Below are 26,140 nucleotides of genomic sequence, written 5' to 3'. Positions count from 1 at the left end.
CAATAGAATCGGGAACCCAGCCAAAATTGACTGGGGTCCCCTTGTACCTCCGGATGAGGTTCCAAGTGGTCTGCAACTATGGCCAGGTGGGCCACGCCGACGGTGTCTATGGATGCGTGCACCCTGAAGGTGGATGCCGCACCTGGAACGGGGACCCCGCGAAGATTTTAGAACACATGACACCTGTCACAGATATACTCCTCTCCAGCACGCCCCGTGAGGGAAAAACTCCTCTGATTGGCTGCTGGAGAAACTTACTCTGCCAGAACCCCTCTGGCGCCAACTGCTGGCCAGGGATGACATTGCATCCCTGGACCACAGACTGACCCAGTGGACATTTCTGGAATGACAGAAGTCCCAAAATTTAAACAAATTGTGAATGGGAGCAAGGTAACTCTCTCATATCCCACTAACTTTAGCGTAGTGCCCATACTGAAAGTAAGGGGGTGCTACATTACTTTGAGTCAAGTCAAGAAACCACCCAACATCCCTTCTCATGACAAAATGCAAAGCTTACTTTGAGTCAAGTCAAGAAACCAACCAACATCCCTTCTCTGGACAAAATGCAAAGCTTACTTTGAGTCAAGTCAAGAAACCACCCAACATACCTACTCTTGCAGGCTCACCACCATACAAGCTGACCAAAAGCCGAAGGTTACCCTGATGAAGCCAAGAAACCACCCAACATCCCTACCTGTACAGTCTCACCACCACGCATGTTGGCCAGAATTGAAAGCTTATCTTAACAAAGCCAAGAAACCATCCAATATCCCTGCACATACAGTCTCACCACCATAAAGGCTGCTTAAAAATTGAAATTACCTTAACAAAGCCAGGAAACCACCCAATATTCATACTTGTGCATTCTCACCACCATGCAAGCTGCCCAGAATCTGAACCCTTACGTTGACAGAGTCAAGAAACCACCCAAATCCCTACTTGTATGGACTCACCACCATGCAAGCTGCCCAGAATCTGAAGATTACCTTGACGAACCCAAGAAAAAACAGGCATCCCATTTCCCTCTGCCGAACACTCCATTACTGCACTCTGTCCTTCCTCCATGGTGAGGTTCTGTGGGATTCTGGTTATTGTCAGCTCATCAGCGAATGGTTTTGGATCTGTGTAGGGACATTCAAAGTTTATGACAGGCACAAAGACATAGGTACATAGAGAAACATGCTCAACTTTCCAAGGATTTATCATAATGTGAGATTTTCAGCAAAGATATGGAAAAAGACACCTTAGAGCCATAGAACGGTGATAAATAAAACATACATGCAATTCTAGTTGAAGGGACCCATTTGTAAAGGGTAACCAGGCAAGTTTCCATGCACTATTCTTGTAATGCTGCCTCGAAGTGGGAACAATAAGTGGGGCATCTTGAGGGTAGGACCAGGGCCGCCATCAGGGGGGTACAGGCAGTACACCTGTAAGGGGTCTGGAGGTCCCCAGGGGCCCGGAGGCCTACAGGGCCCCAGGTGGCAACTCCCCTTTTTGTTATTTATTTTTTATAAAAAAAATATAATTATAATATATTTTTATTTAGAGGTCCGGAGTTTACCAGGGGCCCCGGATGGCAACTCCCTTATTTTTTTATTTATTTTTTATAAAAAAAAAAATGTTCTAATATATTTTTATTTTATTTTTTATTAAAGGGACAATTTTTTTTTTAGGGGTACGGGGGCCCGGAGGTCCCCAGGGCCCCATGTGGCAAACCCCCCCTTTTTTTTTTTTTTTTTACAAATGTTTATTTTTTTATTTTTGTTTATATATATTTATTTTTTATTTTTTTATTAAAGGGCCCAGAGGTCCTTTAACCCCCCCCCCCTTTTTTATTTTTCATAAATGTTTAATTATTTTTTTTAACCCCCTTTTTAATAATTTGTATGTGTGTATATATATATATATATATTAAAGGGCCCAGAGGTCCCCAGGGCCCCGGATGGCTACCCCCCTTTTCTTATATATATTTTTCTTTATTTCTTCTTTTTTTGTAAAGGGCCCCCCACCCGCTTGTCAATTTCAGGCGGCAGCACCCCCCCCCCCCCCCCCCCGGTTCTTTCTCTGCTCCAGGGGGCCCATGCCTGAAGCTATGTGTAAGGGGCCCAATAATTCCTGATGGCTGCCCTGGGTAGGACAATGGGAATTTGTACTAGTCAGTCACATGAAGCCCTCTCGTGTCTCAGGAACTAACTCAACTAAGAGCCCACTATACCTCTCTAAGCTCTTATCCATATGCCCAGGCCATGCCCAAAACTGGACAGATATTGACCATCGGTAGCTCCCACTTTTAACTCCATATTCCAGTTAATACCACCCCTACATCCCAGAAGCTGAGGATACGAATACGGATGAGGCTACTAAGGTGGCTGTGATGGGATCTCTATTTCAAGTACGGAAACTGATTCTACAACACTAGAAATATTTAGATTCCCCTTTAGACCCCTTTCACACTGTGGCAGTTTGCAGGCGCTATTGCGCTAAAAATAGTGCCTGCAAACTGACCTGAAACAGCGGCTGCTGTTTCTCCAGTGTAAAAGCCCAAGGGCTTTCACACTGGAGCGGTGCACTGGCAGGATGGAAAAAAATGTCCTGCTAGCCACATCTTTGGAGCGGTGAAGGAGAAGTGGGTATACCGCTCCTCCACCGCTCCTGCCCATTGAAAGTGTAGCGCCCTGCTCCCAATGAGTGGGCGCTATGTGTTAAAATGGTAGTTATCTGAGCAGTAGTTGGCTCAGAAGGATTGTGTCTAAATTATGGCTCTGTCTCAGTTCAGCTGGTTGCATGATTTTCCTCCTGACAATGGGTGTCGCTGTCACCGCTGGTCAGGGTTGGAAAGGCAACATTTTTCTATTAAGATGAATGTAGTAAGGGCAAGGATCCCACATCTAAGATGGCAGATTCGCGCCATTGATCCACGGATGTCAGGACTGGGCGGTCTGATGGACGCTCTGATCGAATATCTAGCGGTGAGTCAGCACGCCGCTCGTGCCCCTGGAAGAAGTCATCTCTTTGACGAAACGGCGTAGGGAGGAGCGGCGTGCTGACGTCACCACTGTTCACCAACGACCATCCGGAAGGACGGGCGAAAATCTGAGCCGGCCGGCTTTTAACTTTTACAACGCTATTGATTATCATTCGACGTGTGACTGCAATATTTTTTTATGCCACTAAATTGCCTTTTATATACAATACTGCCCTATGTTGGCTTTTCTGTTTTTCTACTCCCGGATTTGGAATCTGTGCGGGGAGACCTGGCTAATCACTGTTAAGTGTATTACAAAGCGGAGGAGTGTAACAGAGGAGCCATAGGAATAAGCTTGGCATAGAGCCACATGCGCTAATGATCTTTTCACAAAAAGATCCATGGGAGTCGGTAAGCAGAACTTTTATCAGAGGTGGAGGTGTCTTTCGTTCTACCATCTGACTTTGCTCCCTGGACTATCTTTAACACACTTTGGGTGCATCTTTGATCCGAATGGGATATCCACAAGTGTTGCAGCTGTGAATGTCACGAATATTTGGACTTTGTATTCACGTTTAATTGTGTTCCAGCATATATTGTTTTTCATGCACATTGCTGTCACTATATAGCTTTTTTTGTGGACATCAGTCATTCACCATTGTAGGGTTGGTTATGACAATCTGTTTTCACATTAATTTATTGCAGCGCAGCTTACCATTTTTTATGGAAAGGCAACAGGCTGGATGCATTGAGTGCCCTTTTCCCCAGAAGCAGCCCAGGGGGCGTGGTGAACCCGCTGTGCATTCTGGGAGAGGGTTCTTTAGGGACAGACGGCTGAGAGATCCTGGCACTGAGAGCTGAGTTCTGTTCTTTTCTTCAGAAGTTACCCAGTGAGGGGTTGCACAAGTCTGTGGCAGAGACTATTGAGCGAATCCCAAGTTCACCAAGTCTGTGGCAGAGACTATCGCCAATTTTTTTTTTTTTTAAAACAATATTTGTTTTACTTTTTGCGATGATAAATATCCCCAATTTCTTTATTTTTTTTTAAAAAAGCTAATTTTTCCTCAGGGCGATACGTATTCTTCTACATATTTTTCCCAAAAAAATTGCAATAAGCGTTTATTGACTGGTTTGCGCAAAAGTTATAGCGTCTACAAATAGTGGATAGTTTTATGGCATTTTTATTATTTTTTTTTTTACTAGTATTGGTCGGCGATCTGCGATTTTTATCGTGACTGCAACATTATGGAGGACACATCGGACACTTTTGACACCATTTTGGGACCATTCACAATTATACAGCGATCAGTGCTATAAAAATGCACCGATTACCGTATAAATGTGACTGTCAGTGAAGGGGTTAACCACTAGGGGGGCGAGGAAGGGGCACTGTTCATTCACAAACTGACGCATAGCAAACATAGTTTCCTATGCTTCAGTTGTGAATGAAACCAGTGAGTGATCAGTACTGATCACTCCCTGTGTTCATTCTGAAAAAAAGAAGGGGCTGGTAAATGACATATTCCCTGCTCTCAATACTAATATATCCCCACAGCAGCCGGGGGGGGGGGGGGGTTGGGAGAGGAAGGAAACTGGTAGCGCTGCAGGGGGGGCCCAAGCAGCAAAGGGAATCTGACTGCGCCACACGGCAGGGACGGACTAACAACTCATGGGGCCCCCGGGCAATAGGAGATTATGGGGCCCCCGGGCAATAGGAGATTATGGGGCCCCTGGGCAATAGATTATGGGGCCACACAGTATACACACACACACATACAGTATACATACACAGTATACACACACACAGTATACGCACATACAGTATACATACACAGTAGACACACAATATACACACACAGTATACACAATATACACACACAGTATACACACATACAGTATACACACACAGTATACACACACATAGTATACACACAGAGTATGCACACACACATACAATATACACACACACACAGTATACACACACAATATACACACACACACAGTATAAATACACAGTATACACACACACAGTATACACACACAGTATACACACATACAGTATGCATACACAGTATACACACACAGACACACAATACACACACATAATATACACAAAAAGTATACACACACAGACACAATATACACACACACAGTATAAATACACAGTATACACACACACACACACAGTATACACACACACACAGTATACACACATACAGTATACATACACAGTATACGCACACAGACACACAATACACACATAGTATATACACAGAGTATACACACACAGACACAATATACACACACACGCAGTAAAAAAAAAACACAGTATACACACACACAGTATACATACACAGTATACACACACACACACAATATGCACACACAGTATACATAAACACAGAATACACATACACACACTGAAAAGGTACTGGAGAGGCGGGGCAGCTATAATCCTGGGATTTAAAACAAACACAGATTTTTACATACTGTCCCTGGTTTTACTGAGGCTGGCAACCCTGATGGGGCCCCCTAGTGGCATGAGGCCATCGGGCAGTGCCCCGAGCGCCCGAATGGCCAGTCCACCCCTGCACACGGGCTAATTAGGGTGTGCCCAGGCACACCTGGCACACCCCATGTGCATGCCTACAATGAGCAATAAAGAATTGGTTACCTTGGTCCACAGAGAGTTGAGCTTCATTGCTGTATCTGGTGTTCACCATGTTAGTTGCCGCACAGCGATATAAGCCGGCATCCTCCGGCTGCACCCGAGAGATCAGCAGAACCCCAGAAGGGAGCCGGGTGAACCTGCAATGGATACATTTTTGTATAATAAAAGCTGCATGATATCATTTCAAAAATTGTAGGAGTCACACACATTCATACTTCGGGGTCAGGTTGTATTGCGCGCCATCAGCAATGAGAATGTCGGCGCTCTGCAGCGAACCTGGCTGCCGGTGTAAATGGTTTGTTATCCTAGACCAGTGATGGCGAACCTTGGCACCCAGATGTTTTGGAACTACATTTCCCAGGATACTCATGCGCTCTACAGTGTAGTGGAGCATCGTGGGAAATGTAGTTCCAAAACATCTGGGGTGCCGAGGTTCACGACATCACTGTCCTAGACCTACTGATTATCATAATCCCAAAACAGAATATAAAGGGTGCAATTCCCTGCATGCTTCTTCCACAACAGTTTGGAGTTAATTTACTAAAGGCAAATAAGCTGTTCACTTTGCAGGGGAATTTGCACTTAGCTTAGTGAATGAGTGCACTTCAGACTTCCAACTTCCATTTGCAAGCAAAGGCCCAGATTCACGTAGGGCGGCGTAACTTTGTGTGGGCGCAGCATATCTTGTTTACGCTACGCGGCCGCAACTTAGAGAGGCATGTGCAGTATTCACAAAGCACTTGCGTCCTAAGTTACGGCGGCGTAGCGTAAATGGGCCGGCGTAAGCGCACGTAATTCAAAATTGTCTGGTAGGGGGCGTGTTGTATGCTAATTAATCGTGACCCCGCGTAATTGACGCTCTTAACGAACGGCGCATGCGCCGTCCGGGAACGTATCCCAGTGCGCATGCTCCAAATTACGCCGTAAATAGTCAATGCTTTAGACGTGAACGTAACTTACGCACAGCCCTATTCGCGTACGACTTACGCAAACGACGTAAACGATGCAAAATTTGACCCGACGTCCATACTTAACATTGGCTACGCCTCATATAGCAGGGGTAACTTTACGCCGGAAAAAGCCTAACGTAAGCGGCGTAAATCAATGCGCCGGGCGCACGTACGTTTCTGAATCGACGTATCTAGCTCATTTGCATATTCTACGCGTAAATCTACGGAAGCGCCCCTAGCGGCCAGCGTAAATATGCAGTCCAAGATACGACGGCGTAGGAGACTTACGCCGCTCATATCTAGGCAAAAATTATGCGTAACTGATTCTAAGAATCAGGCGCATAGATACGACGGCGCAGATTCGGACTTACGACGGCGTACATGGAGTTACGCCGTAGTAAGTCGTTTGTGAATCTGGGCCAAAATCTTTTTTTTTTTCCTGCATTCCTTGCAAAGTAAATTGTCATCGCAATCACCAAGCTAAGGGAAAATTCCCTTGGGAAGTGAATAACCTATTTGCCTTTACTAAATCAACCCCTGTGAGTTCACATAATGCCAAAAGAGGAAATAAAGACTGCAATCATATAATAAGATATTATAGGGTTGATTTACTAAAGGCCAATAGGCAAGGGAATTAACCATAGCTCCCAACTGTCCCTGATTTCGAGGGACTGTCCCTGATTTGGAGCAATGTCCCTCTGTCCCTCATTCCTCCTCATTTGTCCCTCATTTTGGTCTGATCTATATTAGACATGTGCCCTGCCGAAAAATTTGTTTTTTTCGTTTCATTCGTTTTTTTTTCCTTTATTCAGAAATTCGAAAAATTTCTTTTTTTTTTCGTTTCATCCCTTTTTTTGATTTTTTTTCGGAAATTCAAAAATTTAGTTTTATTAGTTTATTTTGCTTTTTTCAGATATTTTGGAAATTCTGGAAATTTCGAAAATTTGGAAAATCGAAAATTCGGACTTCCGAATTCCGAATTTTGGAATTTCCGAAAAATAAAAAAATAAAATAAAACGAAAACAACAATTTTTTTGAATTTCCGAAAAAAGCAAAAAAAGGAATGAAACGAAAATCCATTTTTCGCAAATGCTAAAAATTCGGAATTTGGAAATCTCTGAATTGCGAATTTTCGAAAAAAAACAAAAAAACAAAAACAACTAATTTTTTGAATTTCCCGAATTTTCAAAAAAAAAACAAAAAAAGGAATGAAACGAAAATGAATTATTCGCAAATGCTAAAAATTTGGAATTCGGAAATCTCAGAATTCCAAATTTTCAAAAAAAAAAAAAAAAAAAAACAACACATTTTTCAAATTTCCCGGATTTCCGAAAAAAGCAAAAAAAAGGAATGAAACAATTTTTTTTTTTCAGAAATTCTAACAATTTTAGTGCAAAATTCAGCACATTCGCAGACTCCCCTGCCAGTGTGCTGTGCATCTGAGTGCTTTTCTGCGTATGCGCACAAATGCCTGTATACGGGAAACCTGTGGCACTTGTGTTTGCACGGGTGCAGAAAATCTCCCATGCATGCGCAGATGTGCTGGTTGGGTCCCTAACACCTGTCACAAACCAGCAGTACTTCTGTACATGCACAATATTTTGGAAGATGGCGGCGCAGAAGAAGGGGGTGTGAAGGGGATTGATGCAGTGGTGAAGTTCTGCTTTAATAAAAAAAAAAATACAGGGCATTCTGTGAATGGCGGCAGTGCCAAGAGAGCGACCCCTGTGGTCAGTGAACAGTAGGTCAGCTGTTCAGTACAATACCTGGAGGATCACAGCTATCACTGTAGTAGCGCTGTAGTAGTCACTGCCAATGCATTAGACATGTGCAATTCGTTTAGTTCCAAATTATTTTTTTTTAACAAATTCGTGAATTCTGAATATCCAAATTTTCGGATTTCCGATTTTTTTTTCAAATATCCGGATTTTCTCGAATTTTTGGAAATGTTTACAAATATTCGGAAATTCGAAAATTCATAATTTCGGAAATTTGAAAATTCGTAAATTTGAAAATCTGAAAATTCTTAATTTGGAAATTAGAAAATTCGTAAATTGGAGATTAGAAAATTCGACATTTCGGAAATTCAGAATTCGGAATTCGAAAAAAGTCGGAAATTCAGAGATTCGGAAATCCACAAATAAGAATGAAAATTATTATTTAGTTTAGGTCCATTTGTTTATCTTTATTTTGGATAATTCATAACTTCAGATACATTTTTGTTACATTCACTAACGGCCATTCGAAAATTCATAATTTCGTAAATTTGAAAATTCGTAAATTTGAAAATTTGTAAATTTGAAAATTCGCAAATTGGAGATTAAAAAAATCCTAAAATTCTACATTTCGGAAATTCAGAGATTTGGAAATCCAAAAATAAGTTTAGGTCCATTTGTTTAGATGCGGCATTCTTTATTTTGGATAATTCATAACTTCAGATACATTTTTGTTACATTCACTAACGGCCAAATTTAAAAAGGAAATTCCAATACCTATAATTTAATAGTTATTATTAGTTAGAAAATTCAGAAATCCAAAAATCTCCAAATTCTAAATAATAACTACCTAATTTCCGAATTTTCAAATTCCGAATTTTGGAATTTATGATTTCCGAATTTATGAATTTCCAAATTCCGAAATTTCGTATTTACGAATTGAAGAAATTTTTAATTTACAAATTTTTCAAATTTACAATATCCAAATGTTCGAATTTACAAATTTTTCCAAATATCCAAATTTTCTAATTTTTCCGAATTTTTTTGAATGTTTCCAAATATTCGGAAATTCGAAAATTCATAATTTTGGAAATTTGAAAATCCGAAAATTCTAAATTCGGAAATTAGAAAATTTGTAAATTGGAGATTAGAAAATCTGAAAATTCTACATTTCCAAAATTCGGAATTCGAAAATTCGTAAATTCGGAGATTCGGAAATCCAAAAATAAGAATGAAAATTATTATTTAGTTTAGGACCATTTGTTTAGATGCGGCATTCTTTATTTTGGAAAATTCATAACTTCAGATACATTTTTGTTACAATAACGGCCAAATTTGAAAAGAAATTCCAATACCTATAATGTAATAGTTATTATTATTAGTTAGAAAATTCAGAAATCCAAAAATCCCCAAATTCTAAATAATAACTACCTAATTTCCCAATTTTCAAATTCCGAATTTCCGAATTCACGAATTCCGAAATTTACGAATTTCCAAATTTCCAAATTCCAAAATTCTTCATTTACGAATTTTTCGAATTTACAAATTCCAAATTTTCAAATTTACGAATTTACAAATTTACAAATTCCGAAATTTCGTATTTACGAATTTCCGAAATTTTTAATTTACGAATTTTTCGAATTTACAAATTCCAAATTTTCAAATTTACAATTTTTCTTTAATTTTCAAATTCCCCCCCCCCCCCCCCCCCCCCAAAAAAAATAAAACTAACAATTTTTTTGGCAGTGCACACGTCTACAATGCATGCCATAGAAGGTGTTTACTATCAAGTGTCCACCTTGCTCCACTGTGCCCAGGGCAGCTTCCTCTCCTGCCCACCCCTTGTACCGTGTGTTTTGTCGAGATGGTTCCCCTATCGGATAGGGTCCGGCCTCGACTGCGCCTGCGCAATCGGAGGCCACAGAAATCTCCGAGCCTGAACAGCTGTTCGTCAGCCGTAGACGGAGCATGCGCAATGAACACGGCGCTCGCTCCCGATGCTCGGGGCTGGATATTTTCGTCGGCTCGGATTGCACCTGCGCTGTCCAGCCCGGACCCTATCCCATAGGGCAGGGGTCTCCAAACTGCGGCCCGGGGGCCAGATGTGGCCCTTTGCTAGCCTTTATCCAGCCCTTGGGGCACAATTCCTCCCACTGACGTGAGGCACTATTCCTCCCACTGACACCAACGATGGGGCACTATATTATCCACTGATACCAATGATGGGATACTATTCCTCCTACTAATAGGGGGAATACTCCTCTTCCTATTGACCACCAACCCTGAAGCCATATATGTTCTCACTGATGCCGGGCCAGGAGAGGGCTGGGCCAGGGGGCAGGGTGGCAAATGCCTCCCAGGCCGCCCTGACTTATGGCCGGCAGCCGCTGCCCACTACCATTTTTTTTATTCTGCTCTAGGAAGTTGGGGCAGGGGCATGGCCACGGCGGCCGACCACTAGCTGTTGCATTCCGGGAGTTGTAGTCCACGCTCAAGGTGGGTGGAAAACAGAGCAGCGCAGAGGAAACTACAACTCCCGGAAACCGGATTCTTGGAGGGCAGGGTGTGCCAGGGAGTTGGGATGCAGTGCTGGGTGCTGGCTGCAACTTGACCCCAGGACCAGGAGCATTACCACCCCCCCCCCCAGGAGGCAGTGGCATGCAAGTACCTGTTGAGATCACCCATAGTTGACCCCCCCCCCCATACACCCCATGTACCCTGCCCCTGTGATCAGGCTGCATTGATGTGCACTGGAGTTGGCTGCACTGGTGAGGCTGCATTGAAAAACCAGATGGGCCATGGATGGCGAGCTGATTCGGCGGTGCCATAGGGGAACCATATCGTTAGAACACCGTCCCTGGATAGCACTACTTTTGCACTTGTAATGTGACGTTTTCGCCACTTGGAGTGCTATACCAACACGACCTTACCTCTTACTTGCAGGAAGCTGAGCCTGGTCCTTCTGCCACGTGATCTGCGCCGGCGGAGTCGCACTGATGCCACATTCAAATCTTGCCAGGCTGCCCTGATGTACAATCTGAGGATCAGGATGCATGTGAAAAGGTGGCAGTCCTTGAGAAAAATATATTATCACTGTTACATTCAGTAGGTTATGACAGGCCAAGCCTCACCGTACAGGGTTATATCATGTACGCCAGCTTTTATCTATGTATATATTCTATGTGATCCGCACAAAGCGGGCAGCAGTTTATCATTTCTAATTTAACAAATTTAAAGTCTGATGCAAACCTTTTGAGGGCAAAAAAAAAGAAAAATGCACTGAAACTGCATGTAAATTTATTTTGTGCGATAAACATATCTTAAAAAAAAATGGCAAATTGGGCAAAATTTTATGTTTTTTGCCTATATTCTCAGCAATTCAAAAGTGTGAAAGTGGAAAATACCACTTTGTGGCCACTAGATGGCACCGAGGAGTATACTTACGGTACTTCCTATGATAGCGCCATCTAGAGGCCACGATGCTGAATTTTTATGAATTCACACATTTGAATTGCAGAAAATATAGCTGGAGAATATTCGATTTTGCCCCAGATACGGAATAAATTTGCATGTGGTTTCTATGGGCAGCTTTGTGGATTTTTTTTTACACGTACATTCCTAAATGTCAGACCTCAACATACTCTCTGTTGCAAACCTATTGAGCGGGGCATTTTGGTGGTTTTACACCAACAAAAAAAAATATTTGTGCAATAAACATATTTTTCAAAAATGTGAATGTGAGAAATACCACTTTGTGGCCACTAGATGGCACTGAGGAGTATACTTACTTCCTATGATAGCGCCATCTACAGGCCACGATGCTGAATTTGTATAAATTCACACATTCGAATTGCAGAAAATATAGCTGGCGAATATTCGATTTTGCCCCAGGCACAGAACAAATTTGCATTTGGTTTTGTGGATTTTTTTAATATGTACATTCCAAAATGTCAGATCTCGACATATCCTCTGGGGGTGGTTTTACACCCAAAAAAAATGCATGCATTGAAACTGCATGTAAATTAATTTTGTGCAATAAACATATCTATAAATAATAATAATAATAATAATTGAATTATTTATAGCTGGAGAATATTCGATTTTGCCCCAGGCACAGAACAAATTTGCATGCAGTTTCTATGGGCAGTTTTGTGGATTTTTTTTACATGTACATTCCTAAATGTCAGACCTCAACATACTCTCTGTTGCAAACCTATTGAGCAGGGCTCCATTTTTTTTTAAATGCATACATTGAAACGGCATGTAAATACATTTTGTGCAATAAACATATCTTAAAAAACAAAAATTGTACAAATTGGGCAAAATAAAATGGTTTTTTTTTTGGCTATATTCTCAGCGATTCAAAAGTGTGAAAGTGAAAAATACCACTTTGTGGCCACTTGATGGCACAGAGGAGTATACTTACTTCCTATGATAGCGCCATCTAGAGGTCACGATGCAGAATTTTATAAATTCACACATTCGAATTGCAGAAAATATAGCTGGAGAATATTCGATTTTGCTCCAGGCAAAGAACAAATTTGCATGCAGTTTTGTGGATTTTTTTTACATGTACATTCCTAAATGTCAGACCTCAACATATTCTCTGTTGCAAAACTATTGAGCAGGGCATTTTGTGGTTTTACAAAAAAAAGAAAAAAATGCAATGTCAATTAATTTTGTGCAATAAATATATTGTTAAAAAAAATTATTTGGTGCGAATTGGGCAAAATCAAATGCTCTTTCCCTATATTCTCAGCAATTCAAAAGTGTGAAAGTGAAAAATACCACTTTGTGGCCACTAGATGGCACTGAGGAGTATACTTACTTCCTATGATAGCGCCATCTACAGGCCACGATGCAGAATTTCATGAATTCACACATTCGAATTGCAGAAAATATAGTTGGAGAATATTCGATTTTGCCCCAGGCTCAGAACAGATTTGCATGCAGTTTCTATGGGCAGCTTCGTGGATTTTTTTTGTACAATCCTAAATGTCAGACCTCAACATACTCTCTGTAGACCAAGAGGACTGGGGTATGTCCAGATTCCATTAATATGGAGTAGGTGCTGGGCAAGAATATGTAACAATAACTAGTTTTATCTTCATACAAAATCTACAGAGTTCCCCTTCCATGTGCATTCTTCTTGAATCTCAGTGTGCTTTGTGTATTTCTTCCAGATCTGTGCAGTCATCTAGTGTGAGACTTCCTGTAATAAAGACCGCTCACTGCTGAGTGACTGGTCTTGTCTCCGCCCCTTCTTGTAGTTGGTGGCCGCTCCCCACAGCTCTGCTCTCTGTACAGCATCATGATGATGTCACTGCGGGCGCGGTTTACAGAGCTTCTGAAGGGGACGTACATGTACGCCCTTGTGCCCAGCTGTGCCAGTTTGACAACGTATATCGTCGTGCGGCGGTCCTTAACCCCTTCAATACAGGGCCTTTATACCCACCTCCATACCGGGGGCCTATTCTGGCACTTCTCTCCCCCCAAACATTATATATATTTTTTTTTAGCAGACACCGTAGGGAATAAAATGGCGGTCATTGCAACTTTTTATCTTGCACGGTACTTGCGCAATAATTTTTCAAACGCCTTTTCTAAAAAAAAAAAATGGTTTCATTAATTAAAAAATAACAAAACAGTAAAGTTAGCCCAATTTTTTGGTAAAATATGAAAGATGATGTTACGCAGAGTAAATAGATACCTAACTTGTCACGCTTTACAATTGCGCACACTCATGAAATGGCGCCAAACTTCGTTACTTAAAAATCTCCATAGGCGACGCTTTGATTTTTTTTTACAGGTTACCAGTTTAGAGTTACAGAGGAGGTCTAGTGCTAGAGTTGTTGCACCCGCTCTAGCGCACGCGGCGATACCTCACGTGTGTGGTTTGAACGACGTTTACATACGTGGGCGGGACTTACGTGTGCGTTCGCTTCTGAGCGTGAGCTACTGGGGACAGGGGCGTTTTAAAAAAATATATATATTTTTATTTTTTTATTTAACTTTATTTATTTATTTTTTACACTTTAACCACTTTCAGACCTTAGGTGTTTTTCAGATTCGGTGTTTGCAAGACTAAAACATTTTTTCTGCTAGAAAATTACTTAAAACCCCCAAACATTATATATTTTTTTTTTCTAACACCCTAGAGAATAAAATAGTGGTCATTCCAATACTTTTTGTCACACCGTATTTGCGCAGCGGTCTTACAAGCGCACTTTTTTTGGAAAAAATTCACTTTTTTGAATTAAAAAATAAGACAACAATAAATTTGGCCCAATTGTTTTATATATTTTGAAAGATAATGTTACGCCGAGTAAAATGATGCCCAACATGTCACGCTTAAAAATTGCGCCCGCTCGTGGCATGGCGTCAAACTTTTACCCTTAAAAATCTTGATAGGCGACGTTTAAAAAATTCTACAGGTTGCATTTTTTGAGTTACAGAGTAGGCCTAAGGCTAAAATTATTGCTCTCGCTCTAACGATCGCGGCCATACCTCACTTGTGTGGTTTGAATACCGTTTTCATATGTCGGCGCTACTCGCGTATGCGTTCGCTTCTACGCGCGAGCTCGTCGGGACGGGGCGCTTTAAAAAAATTTTTTTTTGCTTTTCGCATTTATTTTTATTTATTTTAGAATTTTTAACACTGAAAAAAAAAAAAAAAAATTAGCACTTTTATTCCTATTACAAGGAATGTAAACATCCCTTGTAATAGAAAAAAGCATGACAGGTCCTCTTAAATATGAGATCTGGGGTCAAAAAGACCTCAGATCTCATATTTGGGCTTAAATGCAAAAAATAGAAAAAAAATAAAAAATGAAATTTTTTCAAATGACCAAAAAAAAAATTTGTCTCTTTAAGAGGCTGGGCGGGACTGACGTTTTGACGTCACTTCCGCCCAGCCGAGCTATGGGGACGGGCGAAGGAGATTTTTCCTTCAGTCTCGTCCCCGCTCACCAGCCGACAGCATCCGATCGCCTCCGCCGCTACCGACGGCTCCGGTAAGTGGCGGAGGGCGCGGGAGAGCGGCGGGAGGGGGGGGGCCCTCTCCCGCCACCGATAACGGCGATCTCGCGGTGAATCCGCCGCGGAGACCGCCATTATCGGATTCCAGACCGCGCACACTAAAGATGGATACCTCGGTTGTGACAGCAGCTGCTGCCGTTACCGAGATATCCGTCTTTAAAAAATGGACGTACATCGTCGTGCGCAGGTCTGGAAGTGGTTAAAAAAAAAAAAAAATTTGATCACTTTTATTCCTATTACAAGGAATGTAAACATCCCCTGTAATAGGAAAGGTGTGTGACAGGTCCTCTTTAAGGAGAGATGCGGGGTGGTCAATAAGACCTCACATCTCTCCTCCAGGCTGGAAAGCATGAGATCGTGAAAAAAAAAATTCACCGATCTCATGCTTACTAGCAGCAATTGCGGCTTTGTTTACATTCCGGTACCCGGGTGTGACGTCATCACATCGCGCCTGGGCCTCCGACGGTCAAAGAGATGACTGGTGACCAGCTGGTCACCAGTCATCTCTAGGCTTCCTATCCGGCGCTGGGCGATTCTTTCTCCGGGCCCCCGATCTCTAGGCTTCCTATCCGGCGCTGGGCGATTCTTTCTCCGGGCCCCCGCCGGAACACAATGATATCTGAATGATGCCTCTAGCTGCACCCATCATTCAGATATCACCGCACAAAGTACAGGACGTCATATGACTATGTGCTGTATTGAAGTGGTTAACCACTTAAGGACCGCCTCCTGCACATATACGTCGGCAGAATGGCACGGCTGGGCACAAGCACGTACCTGTACGTCCTCTTTAAGTGCCCAGCCATGGGTCGCGGGCGGCCCTTGCCCTGGTCCGAATCTCCGTGGCCACCGGACCCGCGGACCCGATCACCGCTGGAGTCCCGCGATCGGTCCCCGGAGCTGAAGAACGAGGAGAGCTGTGTGTAAACACAGCTTCCCCGTTCTTCATTGTGGCGCTGTCATCGATCGTGTGTTCCCTGATATAGGGAACCACAATCAATGACGTCACACCAACAGCCACACCCCCCTACAGTTAGAAACACAAATGAGGTCACACTTAACCCCTTCAGCCCCCCCCTTGTGGTTAACTCCCAAACTGCAATTGTCATTTTCACAGTAATCGGTGCATTTTAAATGCATTTTTTGCTGTGAAAATGACAACGGTCCCAAAAATATGTCAAAATTGTCCGAAGTGTCCGCCATAATGTCGCAGTCACGAAAAAAATCGCTGATCGCCGCCATTAGTAGTAAAAAAAAAAAAATTATAAAAATGCAATAAAACTATCCCCTATTTTGTAAACGCTATACATTTTGCGCAAACCAATCGATAAACGCTTATTGCGATTTTTTTTACCAAAAATATGTAGAAGAATACGTATCGGCCTAAACTGAGGACATTTTTTTTTTTTATATTTTTGGGGGATATTTATTAGAGCAAAAAGTAAAACATATTGGGGCAGATCCACAAAGATCTGCACCCGCGCAGCGTATCAGAGATACTCTACGCCGCCGTACCTTACCTGGCTTTAAATCGGATCCTTAAAGATTTTGCGCCGTAAGTTACGGCGGCGTAGTCTATCTCTGGCGGTGGAATTCAAATCGGCGATTAGGGGGTCGTGTTTTATTTAAATGAAGCGCGTCCCTGCGCCGAATGAACTGCGCATGCGCCGTCCCGAAATTTCCTGCCGTGCATTGCGTTAAATGACGTCGCTAGGACGTCATTTTTTTTAACATAGACGTGAATTACGTCCATCCCGATTCACGGACGACTTACGCAAAAAAAAAAAAAAAATTCAAAATAAACGCGGGAATGACGGCCATACTTAACATGGCAAGTCTATCTATACGCCCCAAAACACCAGCTTTAACTATACGCCGGAAAAAGCTGACTAGAGACGACGTAAAAGAATGCGACGGCCGCGCGTACTTTCTTGAATCGGTCGGAAAAAGCTCATTTGCATACCCGACGTGGAAAACTACGCAAACTCCACCCAGCGGGCGCCGAAGTATTGCATCTAAGATCCGAAGCCGTACGCCTGTCGGATCTAACCCAGATGCCGTCGTATCTTGGTTTGAGGATTCAAACTAAAGATACGACGCGGGAAATTTGAAAGTACGCCGGCGTACTCGCTCTGTGGATCTGGCCCAATCCTACAAGGACAACGACCTCCAGAAGAGAATTGTTTTTCTGAAAGTAAAACTAATAAAAATAAATAAATAATTAGCGTTGAATATCAACTCATCAATTAGTTTCTGTTCCAATGATTTGTTTTGAAGGTCATCATATTTGCGTTCAATGATGACAATCGTTAGGCTCATAAATCTTTCTTTCAGTTATGGAGCGGACATCTAACTACTTGTCAATTTGCCTGCATACATTAATGCCGCCTTTCTCAACCTTTTCAATATACAGCGCCTTGAAAAAGTATTCATACCCCTCGAAAATTTCCACATTTTGTCATGTTCCAACCAAAAACGTAAATGTTTTTTATTGGGGATTTTATGTGATAGACCAACACAAAGTGGCACATAATTGTGAAGTGGAAGGAAAATGATAAATGGTTTTCATTTTTTTTTACAAATAAATATGTGAAAAGTGTGTGTGGGGGGGGGGGATTTGTATTCAGCCCCCTTTATTCTGATACCCCCAAATAAAATCTAGAGGAACCAATTGCCTTCAGGAGTCACCTAATTAGTAAATAGAGTCCACCTGTGTGTCATTTAATCTCAGTGGCTCGGATTCAGAGAGCAATTGCGCCTGCGTAACCATAGTTACGCAGCGCAATTGCTTACTTGCGCTGGCGTAACGAATGCTCCTGATTCAGGAACCTCGTTACGCCGACTGCAGCCTAAGATATGCGTGGCATAAGGCTCTTATGCCCGCATATCTTAGGCTGCATTCTTGCGATGGCCGCTTGGTGGCGTTCCCGTTGTGCTCAGCGTATAGTATGCAAATTGCATACTAACGCCGATTCACAACGTTACGCGAGCCCTGCGTACGCAGTTTACGTCGTTTGCGTAGGGCGGTTTTCACGTAAGGCTGCCCCTGCTATTAGCAGGGGCAGCCAATGTTACGTATTCCCCTCGTTCCCGTGTCGCGAAATTTGAACTTTACGTAGTTTGCGTAAGTGATTCGTGAATGGCGCTGGACGCCATTCACGTTCACTTTGAAGCAAATGACGTCCTTGCGACGTCATTTGCCGCAATGCATGTCGGGAAAGTTTCCCGACGGAGCATGCTCTCTACGATCGGCGCGGGAACGTGCCTAATTTAAATGATTCCCGCCCCCTACGAGATCATTTAAATTGCGCGCGCTTACGCCGGGCAATTTTAAAGATCGCGCACGCAATTTACGGAGCTACTGCTCCGTGAATCGCGGGTAGCGCAGTAAATTTGCGGGGGCGCAGGGCACAAACGGTGCCCTGCGCCTACGTAAAAAATGCGTAATTGTTTTTGAATCTACCCCAGTATAAATACAGCTGTTCTGTGAAGCCCTCGGAAGCTTGTTAGAGAACCTTGGTGAACAAACAGCATCATGAAGGCCAAGGAACACACCAGACAGGTCAGGGATAAAGTTGTGGAGAAGTATAAAGCAGGGTTAGGTTGTAAAAAAATCTCCCAAGCTTTGAACATCTCACGGAGCTTCTGTTCAATCCATCATCCGAAAATGGAAAGAGTATGGCACAACTGCAAACCTACCAAGACATGGCCGTCCACCTAAACTGACCGGGCCGGGCAAGGAGAGCATTCATCAGAAAAGCAGCCACGAGGCCCATGGTAACTCTGGAGGAGCTGCAGAGATCCACAGCTCAGGGGGGAGAATCTGTCCACAGGACAACTATTAGTGGTCTCTCCACAAATCTGCCCTTTATGGAAGAGTGACAAGAGGAAAGACATTGTAGTGCACTGTGGGGGCTGAGATATGGCAGCCTGCTATGCTGGGACTTGTAGTGCCTTAGACTGTGGAGGGGACTGAGCAATCCTCATTCCGCCACTGAGGGCACTACAAATCCCAGCAGAGTGGGCTGCCATTCTTCCATCCCCTGTAGTCTAGGGCACTACAAGTCCCAGCATAGGAGGCTGCCATATCTCAGCCCCCAGAGTGCACTACAAGTCCCAGCATAGGAGGCTGCCATATCTCAGCCCCCCAGAGTGCACTACAAGTCCCAGCATAGGAGGCTGCCATATCTCAGCCCCTCCAGAGTGCACTACAAGTCCCAGCATAGGAGTCTACTCTTACAGAACAGGAGAAAGAGCTGGGGGGGTGTACTGGGAGGGGAGAGAAGGAGGCACAGGTTTGAGATGAGGGGGGGGGGGGATTTTGAACGTAAGGATTTATGCTGGAAGGGGAGATAGGGAGGATTTGTGCCGAGAGATGTAATTTATGCTGGGAGGGGGAGATGGGGGAGGATGTGTGATGGGAGGGGGATTTATGCTGGGAGGGGGAGATGGGGAAGGATTTGTGCTGGGAAAGGGGAGGTTAAGGCAAGAATTTGTGCTGAGAAGGTAGATTTTCACTGGACGGGGTTATATGAGGGTGAGGATTTGTGCTGAAAGGTAGTATTTTTGCTGCTAGGGGGGAGATGGAGGGGGCGGGGGTCTGGAAGGGGTGTGATTTACAGGTGATAGGGCGGGTCTTAAATAGGAAGGGGTGTGGCTTTCACAGGAAGGGTGGGTCGTATTTAAATTAGGGGGTGCATCAATTTAGTCAGGCCTAGGGCAGCACAAAACCTAAATACACCACTGCATACAGCCAGAGCTACAATGGAATGGTTTAGATCAAAGCATATTCATGTGTTAGAATGGCCCAGTCACAGTCCAGACCTAAATCCCATTGAGAATCTGTGGCAAGACTTGAAAATTGCTGATCACAGACGCTCTCCATCCAATCTGACAGAGCTTGAGATATTTTACAAAGAAGAATGGGGGGAAATGTCCCTCTCTAGATGTGCAAAGCTGGTAGAGACACCCCCAAAAAAAAGAATTTCCGGCAGCAACATTTTGAGAGCTGCTTCTCAAATTTTCAGAGGGGAAAAGATCTTACGCATGCTCGGAATCATTGATCTTAATTTTTCTCTGCTTTTTGTAGTGTTGAACGTCACAGCGTTCTTGGCGTTCGGAATTTCCGAGCAACATTTGTGTGCATGCAAGACAAGACATAGCTATGACTAAGCACTAGTTTCAGTGCGAAACGCGTCAACAGTCAGGATTTTTGTTGCTGTGACTTGTAGTGCTGTCCTTCTTTTAATAAAAGGCTACAATTTGTTCAGAGTGCGGCTGTCCAGAGACCATTTTTGTTCCTGCTTTGCCAAGTGCATTGCCTGCACCCGAGTTGTCTGCAACGGCGGATATGCATCTGGGTTCCCACCTGGAGCAGCTATTCCCTTTCCCCTTACAGATTGCTAGACATGTGCAATTCGTTTAGTTTCTAATTCTTTTTTTCACAAATTTTGAGAAATTCGTTAATTCCAAATTTTCGTATTTCCGAATTTTTGGATTTCCGAAATTTCCGAATTTCCGAATTTTTGAATTTCCGATATTTAGAATTTCCAAAATACAGAATTTCCAAAATACAGAATTTCCGAAATACAGAATTTCCGAAATATTGAATTTGCGGATTTCCGAATTTGCGGATTTCCGAATTTCGGAAATTCGGATTTTCGGAAATCCAGACAAATTTTGAAAATTCGAAAATTAAAAAATTAGAAATTTCGTAAATTTGAGATTTGAAAATTCTAAATTGCAAAATTCTAAATTTCGGAAATTCGAAAATGGGAAGTTTCTGAATTCGTTTTTTCACAAATTTTGAGAAATTCGTTAATTCCGAATTTTCGTATTTCCGAATTTTTCAATTTCCGAATTTTTGGATTTCCGAAATTTCCGAATTTCCGAATTTTTCAATTTCCGAAAATTTGTTGTTTTCGTTTCATTCGTTTTTTTTGCTTTTTCGGAAAATTCCAAAAATTCTGAATTCAGAATTTTCTAATTTCCGAATTCCAAATTTTCGAATTTCCCGAATTTCCGAAAAAAGCAAAAACACAGCATAAAAAGAAAAGAAAAAACAAATTTTTCCAATTTCCTGAATTTCCTGAAAAAAAGCAAAAAAAAACAAATGAAACAAAAATGAAAAAAATGAATTTTTCGAATTTCACGAATTTCCAAAAAAGCAAAAAAACGAATGAAACGAAAAAAATGAATTTTTCGAATTTCACGAATTTCCAAAAAAAAAGCAAAAAAAAACAAATGAAACAAAAATGAAAAAAACACATTTTCCGAATTTCCAAAAAAAGCAAAAAAAAACGAATGAAACAAAAAAAAAAGAATTTTTCGGCAGTGCACATGTCTATCCAAGAGGCAGAAACTGGTCATCGCTCAAAGGAACCTCTAGCAAGTTCTGGAGGAACCTTAGGCTTCCATTCAACCCTGGTTTCTTATCTAAAATGTCCCCCAATTTTCGATTGACAATTACAATTAAAAATGGGTAGAAAAAAAAAAAAATAGCTGGGACCCACCTGCCAATCTGATGGTACCGGTTCTGCCTTTCACCGCTCCGAAGGCGTTCTGATAGGTGCAGGAGTAACTTCCCTCAACGCTTGACCCTTCACCTTGTGACAGAAGCAGCCCTCCATTAGGAAGCACAGTGAGGTTTTCTGGGTTTAGTTGCTTTCCGTTCTTCCACCAGGTGACATTGGTGCCCCACTCCATGTTGCCGACGTCACAGTGCAAAATGGCTTCTTGGCCAGGCGGGAGAACAATGTCATTGGGACCGGGGTGGCAGCTGAGGTCCAACCAAGTGCTCTTTCCTGCAGGGGGAAAAAAAAAGATCACTTACCATCTGTAGCTAATATTGTCGTTCCAGCCACAGAAAATATGTGAAAAAACAATGGGCTACATTCAGCATTGATTTACGCGGCGTATCTATTGATACGCCGCGTAAATTCAAAGCTGCGCCGGCGTATCTTCTTGCTGTATTCAGAAAGCAAGATACACCGACATTAAGCTAAGATCCGACTGGTGTAAGTCTCTTACACCGTTGTATCTTAGTTGCATATTTACGCTGGCCGCTAGGTGGCGCTTCCGTCGATTTCAGCGTAGAATATGCAAATGAGCTGGATACGCCGATTCAGAAATGTACGTGCGCCCGGTGGATTTTTTTTACGTCGTTTGCGTAAGGCTTTTTCCGGCGTAACGTTGCTCCTGCTATATGAGGCATAGCCAATGTTAAGTATGGACGTCGGGCCAGCGTCGTTCGCGAATAGGGCTTTGCGTAAATTACGTCCACGTCGAAAGCATTGACTATTTGCGACGTGATTAGGAGCATGCGCACTGGGATACGTTCACGGACAGCGCATGCGCCGTTTGTTAGAGACGTCATTTACGTGGGGTCATGTTTTATTTACATAAAACACGCCCACCTCTTTAGAATTTGAATTCGGCGCGCTTACGCCGGCAGATGTACGCTACGCCGCCGTAACTTAGGGTGCAGGTTCTTTGTGAATCCAGCCCCAGCCTCACTAAGTTACGGCGGCGTAGCGTATCTGAGATACGCTACGCCCGCACAAACTTACGGCGGGCTGTCTGAATCAAGCCCTATATTTATTAGGAACAACAAGGACCCCTTTGACGCTTTGATCGCTTCTCGGCCTTTTGGCTAAGATCAAGTGTAGTATCTGTTCTTATCAGTTGCCAATAGGTGGTGCTAAGCTGACTGTCCCCGGTACCCGGTGAGAGGGGGAAAGGGATGGCAGTCGGCGGACGCTAAGCCTGTTGGTGTGGAGGTGGAAGCCTTCTGATGTGGACAGAGAGGCATGAGGTCGAAGCCAAGAGGCCGGGTCCCTGGCCTTTGGCCTGGATTTGGTGGTATCTGCCCCAGTCAGTTGTTCTGGAGGGAACCTTTGCTTCTCCTTTAATCGGGAAGGAGCAGGTAGTACTTCCAGAATGTGATTAGGTGGGAGAGTTAGGGGTTGTGGGTGGAGTCTGCGTCAGTAGGCTCTCCCCGACCTCTTCTCCCACCTTCCTGGCTGGGAAGGGTGCTGCCGGTCCGGACCGGGGGCTAGGGACCGTTGAAAAGCCTGTGGAGATTGTGCCCCTGGAGTGGCAGTCCAGGGGTGCCATACATTGCACGAGTGTTTGAGGGGCACTCATCGTGTGGCACCTTCAGGTCACTGATCTCCACAACACACTTTTCACACCTGCCGCTTGGGCCGGGCCTTTTGGCTAGGACCAGTGGAATTTTTATCCTGGCCGGAGGGCCGGCCAATGTATTTCACATTGGTCACTTTCCTCACTTTCCCATCTTCCTTTTCCCCACTTTCTTTTATTATTTTTCCCCGTGTTCTGTTTTGTTTGTCACTTTTTTTGTTGGTGCTTGCACTTTATGTGTGGCGAGTAGGGTGCTGGTCCTCGGGCCGGTCTCTGAAAGTCTTGGGAGTTGGTAGACTCGGCCTTCTGGTTAGGTTCACCGGCTCTCATGGGGTCTTCCTTTCGGGTGAGCCTCACCGAGGAGGGTTCTGTTTCGGCAGTCCCTCCGAGGATGTTGGGTCCTTGTGGCTTCGGCTGCTTGGACCAAGATGGGTCCATATGGCTTCGGCTGTATGGACCACAGTAACTCTTTTCCCTGTCAGGAGCCTAACGCCCCGGGGGATCAGAGACGGGACCTTTTCGGAGGACCACTGACGTATGCACCCGTCGCAGTTTTTTGTGATGTCACTCTTTATGTGTGTGCACATTTTTCCCTGCAACGGGTGGAGTTTTTGGGTTGTGTTTTGCACGCTACAGGCTTTTCAACAGAAAAAAAAAAAAAACAAGGACCCCTTTGACCATTATGCTGCATACACACGATCGGATTTTCCGTCGGAATAACCTTGGATGGTTTTTCCGATGGAATTCCGCTCAAGCTCGGCTTGCCTACACTCGGTCACACTAAACTTTCGACCGTCAAGAACGCGGTGACGTACAACGCCGAGAAAATTAAGTTCAATGCTTCCAAACATGCGTAGAATTGTTTTCGAGCATGCGTCGGAATTTTGCGCGTCGGAATTGCTACAATAGGAATTTTTTTCTGTTGGAAAATTATTTGAGAACCAGCTCTCAAATTTTTTTTTTTTTTTTATGGAGATTCCGGCAGGGAAAGTCCGATGGGGCCTACACACGGTCGGAATTTCCGACCAAAAGCTCACATCTGACTTTTCTTGTCGGAAAATCCGATGGTGTGTACGCGGCATAAGGCGCACAAATAGAATATTAGTATTTTCACTTTCTACCCTCAATGTTTTATGCAAAATATCTTTCTTTAATACCGGGCACTTTTACCCTCTTCCTGCCCAGGCCAATTTTCAGCTTTCAGCGCTGTCACACTTTGAATGAAAATTGCGCGGTCATGCTACACTGTACCCAAATAAAACTTTAAGCACAACTAGAGCTTTCTTTTGGTGGTATTTAATCACTTAAGACCCGGACCAAAATGCAGGTAAAGGACCCGGACAGTTTTTTGCGATTCGGCACTGCGTCGCTTTAACTGACAATTGCGCGGTCGTGCAACGTGGCTCCCAAACAAAATTGGCGTCCTTTTTTCCCCACAAATAGAGCTTTCTTTTGGTGGTATTTGATCACCTCTGCGGTTTTTATTTTTTGCGCTATAAACAAAAATAGAGCAACAATTTTGAAAAAAAAATGCAATATTTTTTAAGTTTTGCTATAATAAATATCCCCCCAAAAATATATAAAAAAACGTTTTTTTCCTCAGTTTAGGCCGATACGTATTCTTCTACCTATTTTTGGTAAAAAAAACGCAATGAGCGTTTATCGGTTGGTTTGCACAAAATTTATAGCGTTTACAAAATAGGGGATAGTTTTATTGCATTTTTATGAATTATTTTTTTTACTACTAATGGCGGCGATCAGCGATTTTTTTCGTGACTGCGACATTATGGCGGACACTTCGGACAATTTTGACACATTTTTGGGACCATTGTAATTTTCACAGCAAAAAATTCTATAAAAATGCATTGTTTATTGTGAAAATGCCAATTGCAGTTTGGGAGTTAACCACAGGGGGCGCTGTAGGGGTTATGTGTGACCTCATATGTTTTTCTAACTGTAGGGGGCGGGGCTGGACGTGTGACGTCATTGATCGTGTTTCCCTATATCAGGGAACAGACGATCAATGACAGCGCCACAGTGAAGAACGGGAAAGGTGTGTTTACACACAGCTCTCCCCGTTCTTCAGCTCCGGGGGACCGATCGTGGGACTGCGGCGGCGATCGGGTCCCGCGGCCGCGGTCACAGGGCTTCGGACCGGGTCGCGGTCCAAAGGCTGGGCACTTAAAGAGGACGTACAGGTACGTGCTTGTGCCCAGCCGTGGTGTTTCTGCATCGCCTGAGAGGCTCACATTTCACATTCTTTTGGTTCCCCAATATAATAAATGTTTGCTTTTGGGTTTGGATTAGGGTTGTCCCGATACCGATACTAGTATCGGTATCGGGACCGATTCCGAGTATTTGCGGGAGTACTCGTACTCCCGCAAATACCCCCGATACCAAAATAGAATACTTCCCCCCCCCCCTGCCCCGCCGCCGCCGCCGAACGAATCCCGCCGCATCCCCGCTTGGTTAATACGGGCGGGGAACATTACAGCATTCATTTGAATAGCTGTAGTCTTTCCCGCCGCGCCGCGTATAGACACTCCCCCTTGCTCGGGTGAACTGTCCAATTCCGAGCAAGGGGGAGTGTCTATACGCAGCGCGGCGCGAGAGACTACAGCTATTCAAAGCTGTAATGTTCCCCGCCCGTATTAAC

General features: G+C 43.5%; 1 protein-coding gene and 1 pseudogene across 1 annotated transcript in view; one reads left to right on the top strand and one right to left on the bottom strand.

The window, feature by feature from the left end:
• LOC120931121 (immunoglobulin superfamily DCC subclass member 4-like) overlaps positions 1 to 26,140 on the bottom strand; it is a 184,711-nt gene that overhangs the window by 65,888 nt on the left and 92,683 nt on the right. Inside the window, exons 2-5 of the mRNA XM_040342283.1 lie at positions 21,855 to 22,145; positions 11,235 to 11,376; positions 5,643 to 5,776; positions 987 to 1,121 (exon numbers count right to left, since the gene is read on the bottom strand). Of these exons, the coding sequence (XP_040198217.1) occupies positions 987 to 1,121; positions 5,643 to 5,776; positions 11,235 to 11,376; positions 21,855 to 22,145 (702 nt within the window). The remainder of the gene's footprint in view (positions 1 to 986; positions 1,122 to 5,642; positions 5,777 to 11,234; positions 11,377 to 21,854; positions 22,146 to 26,140) is intronic.
• LOC120933923 lies at positions 22,974 to 23,104 on the top strand (annotated as a pseudogene).

The sequence above is a fragment of the Rana temporaria genome, chromosome 3 (assembly GCF_905171775.1).
Source record: "Rana temporaria chromosome 3, aRanTem1.1, whole genome shotgun sequence".
NCBI lineage: Eukaryota > Metazoa > Chordata > Amphibia > Anura > Ranidae > Rana > Rana temporaria.
Note: the sequence above shows the minus strand (reverse complement) of the source record. Positions and strands in the feature narration are given on the sequence as shown.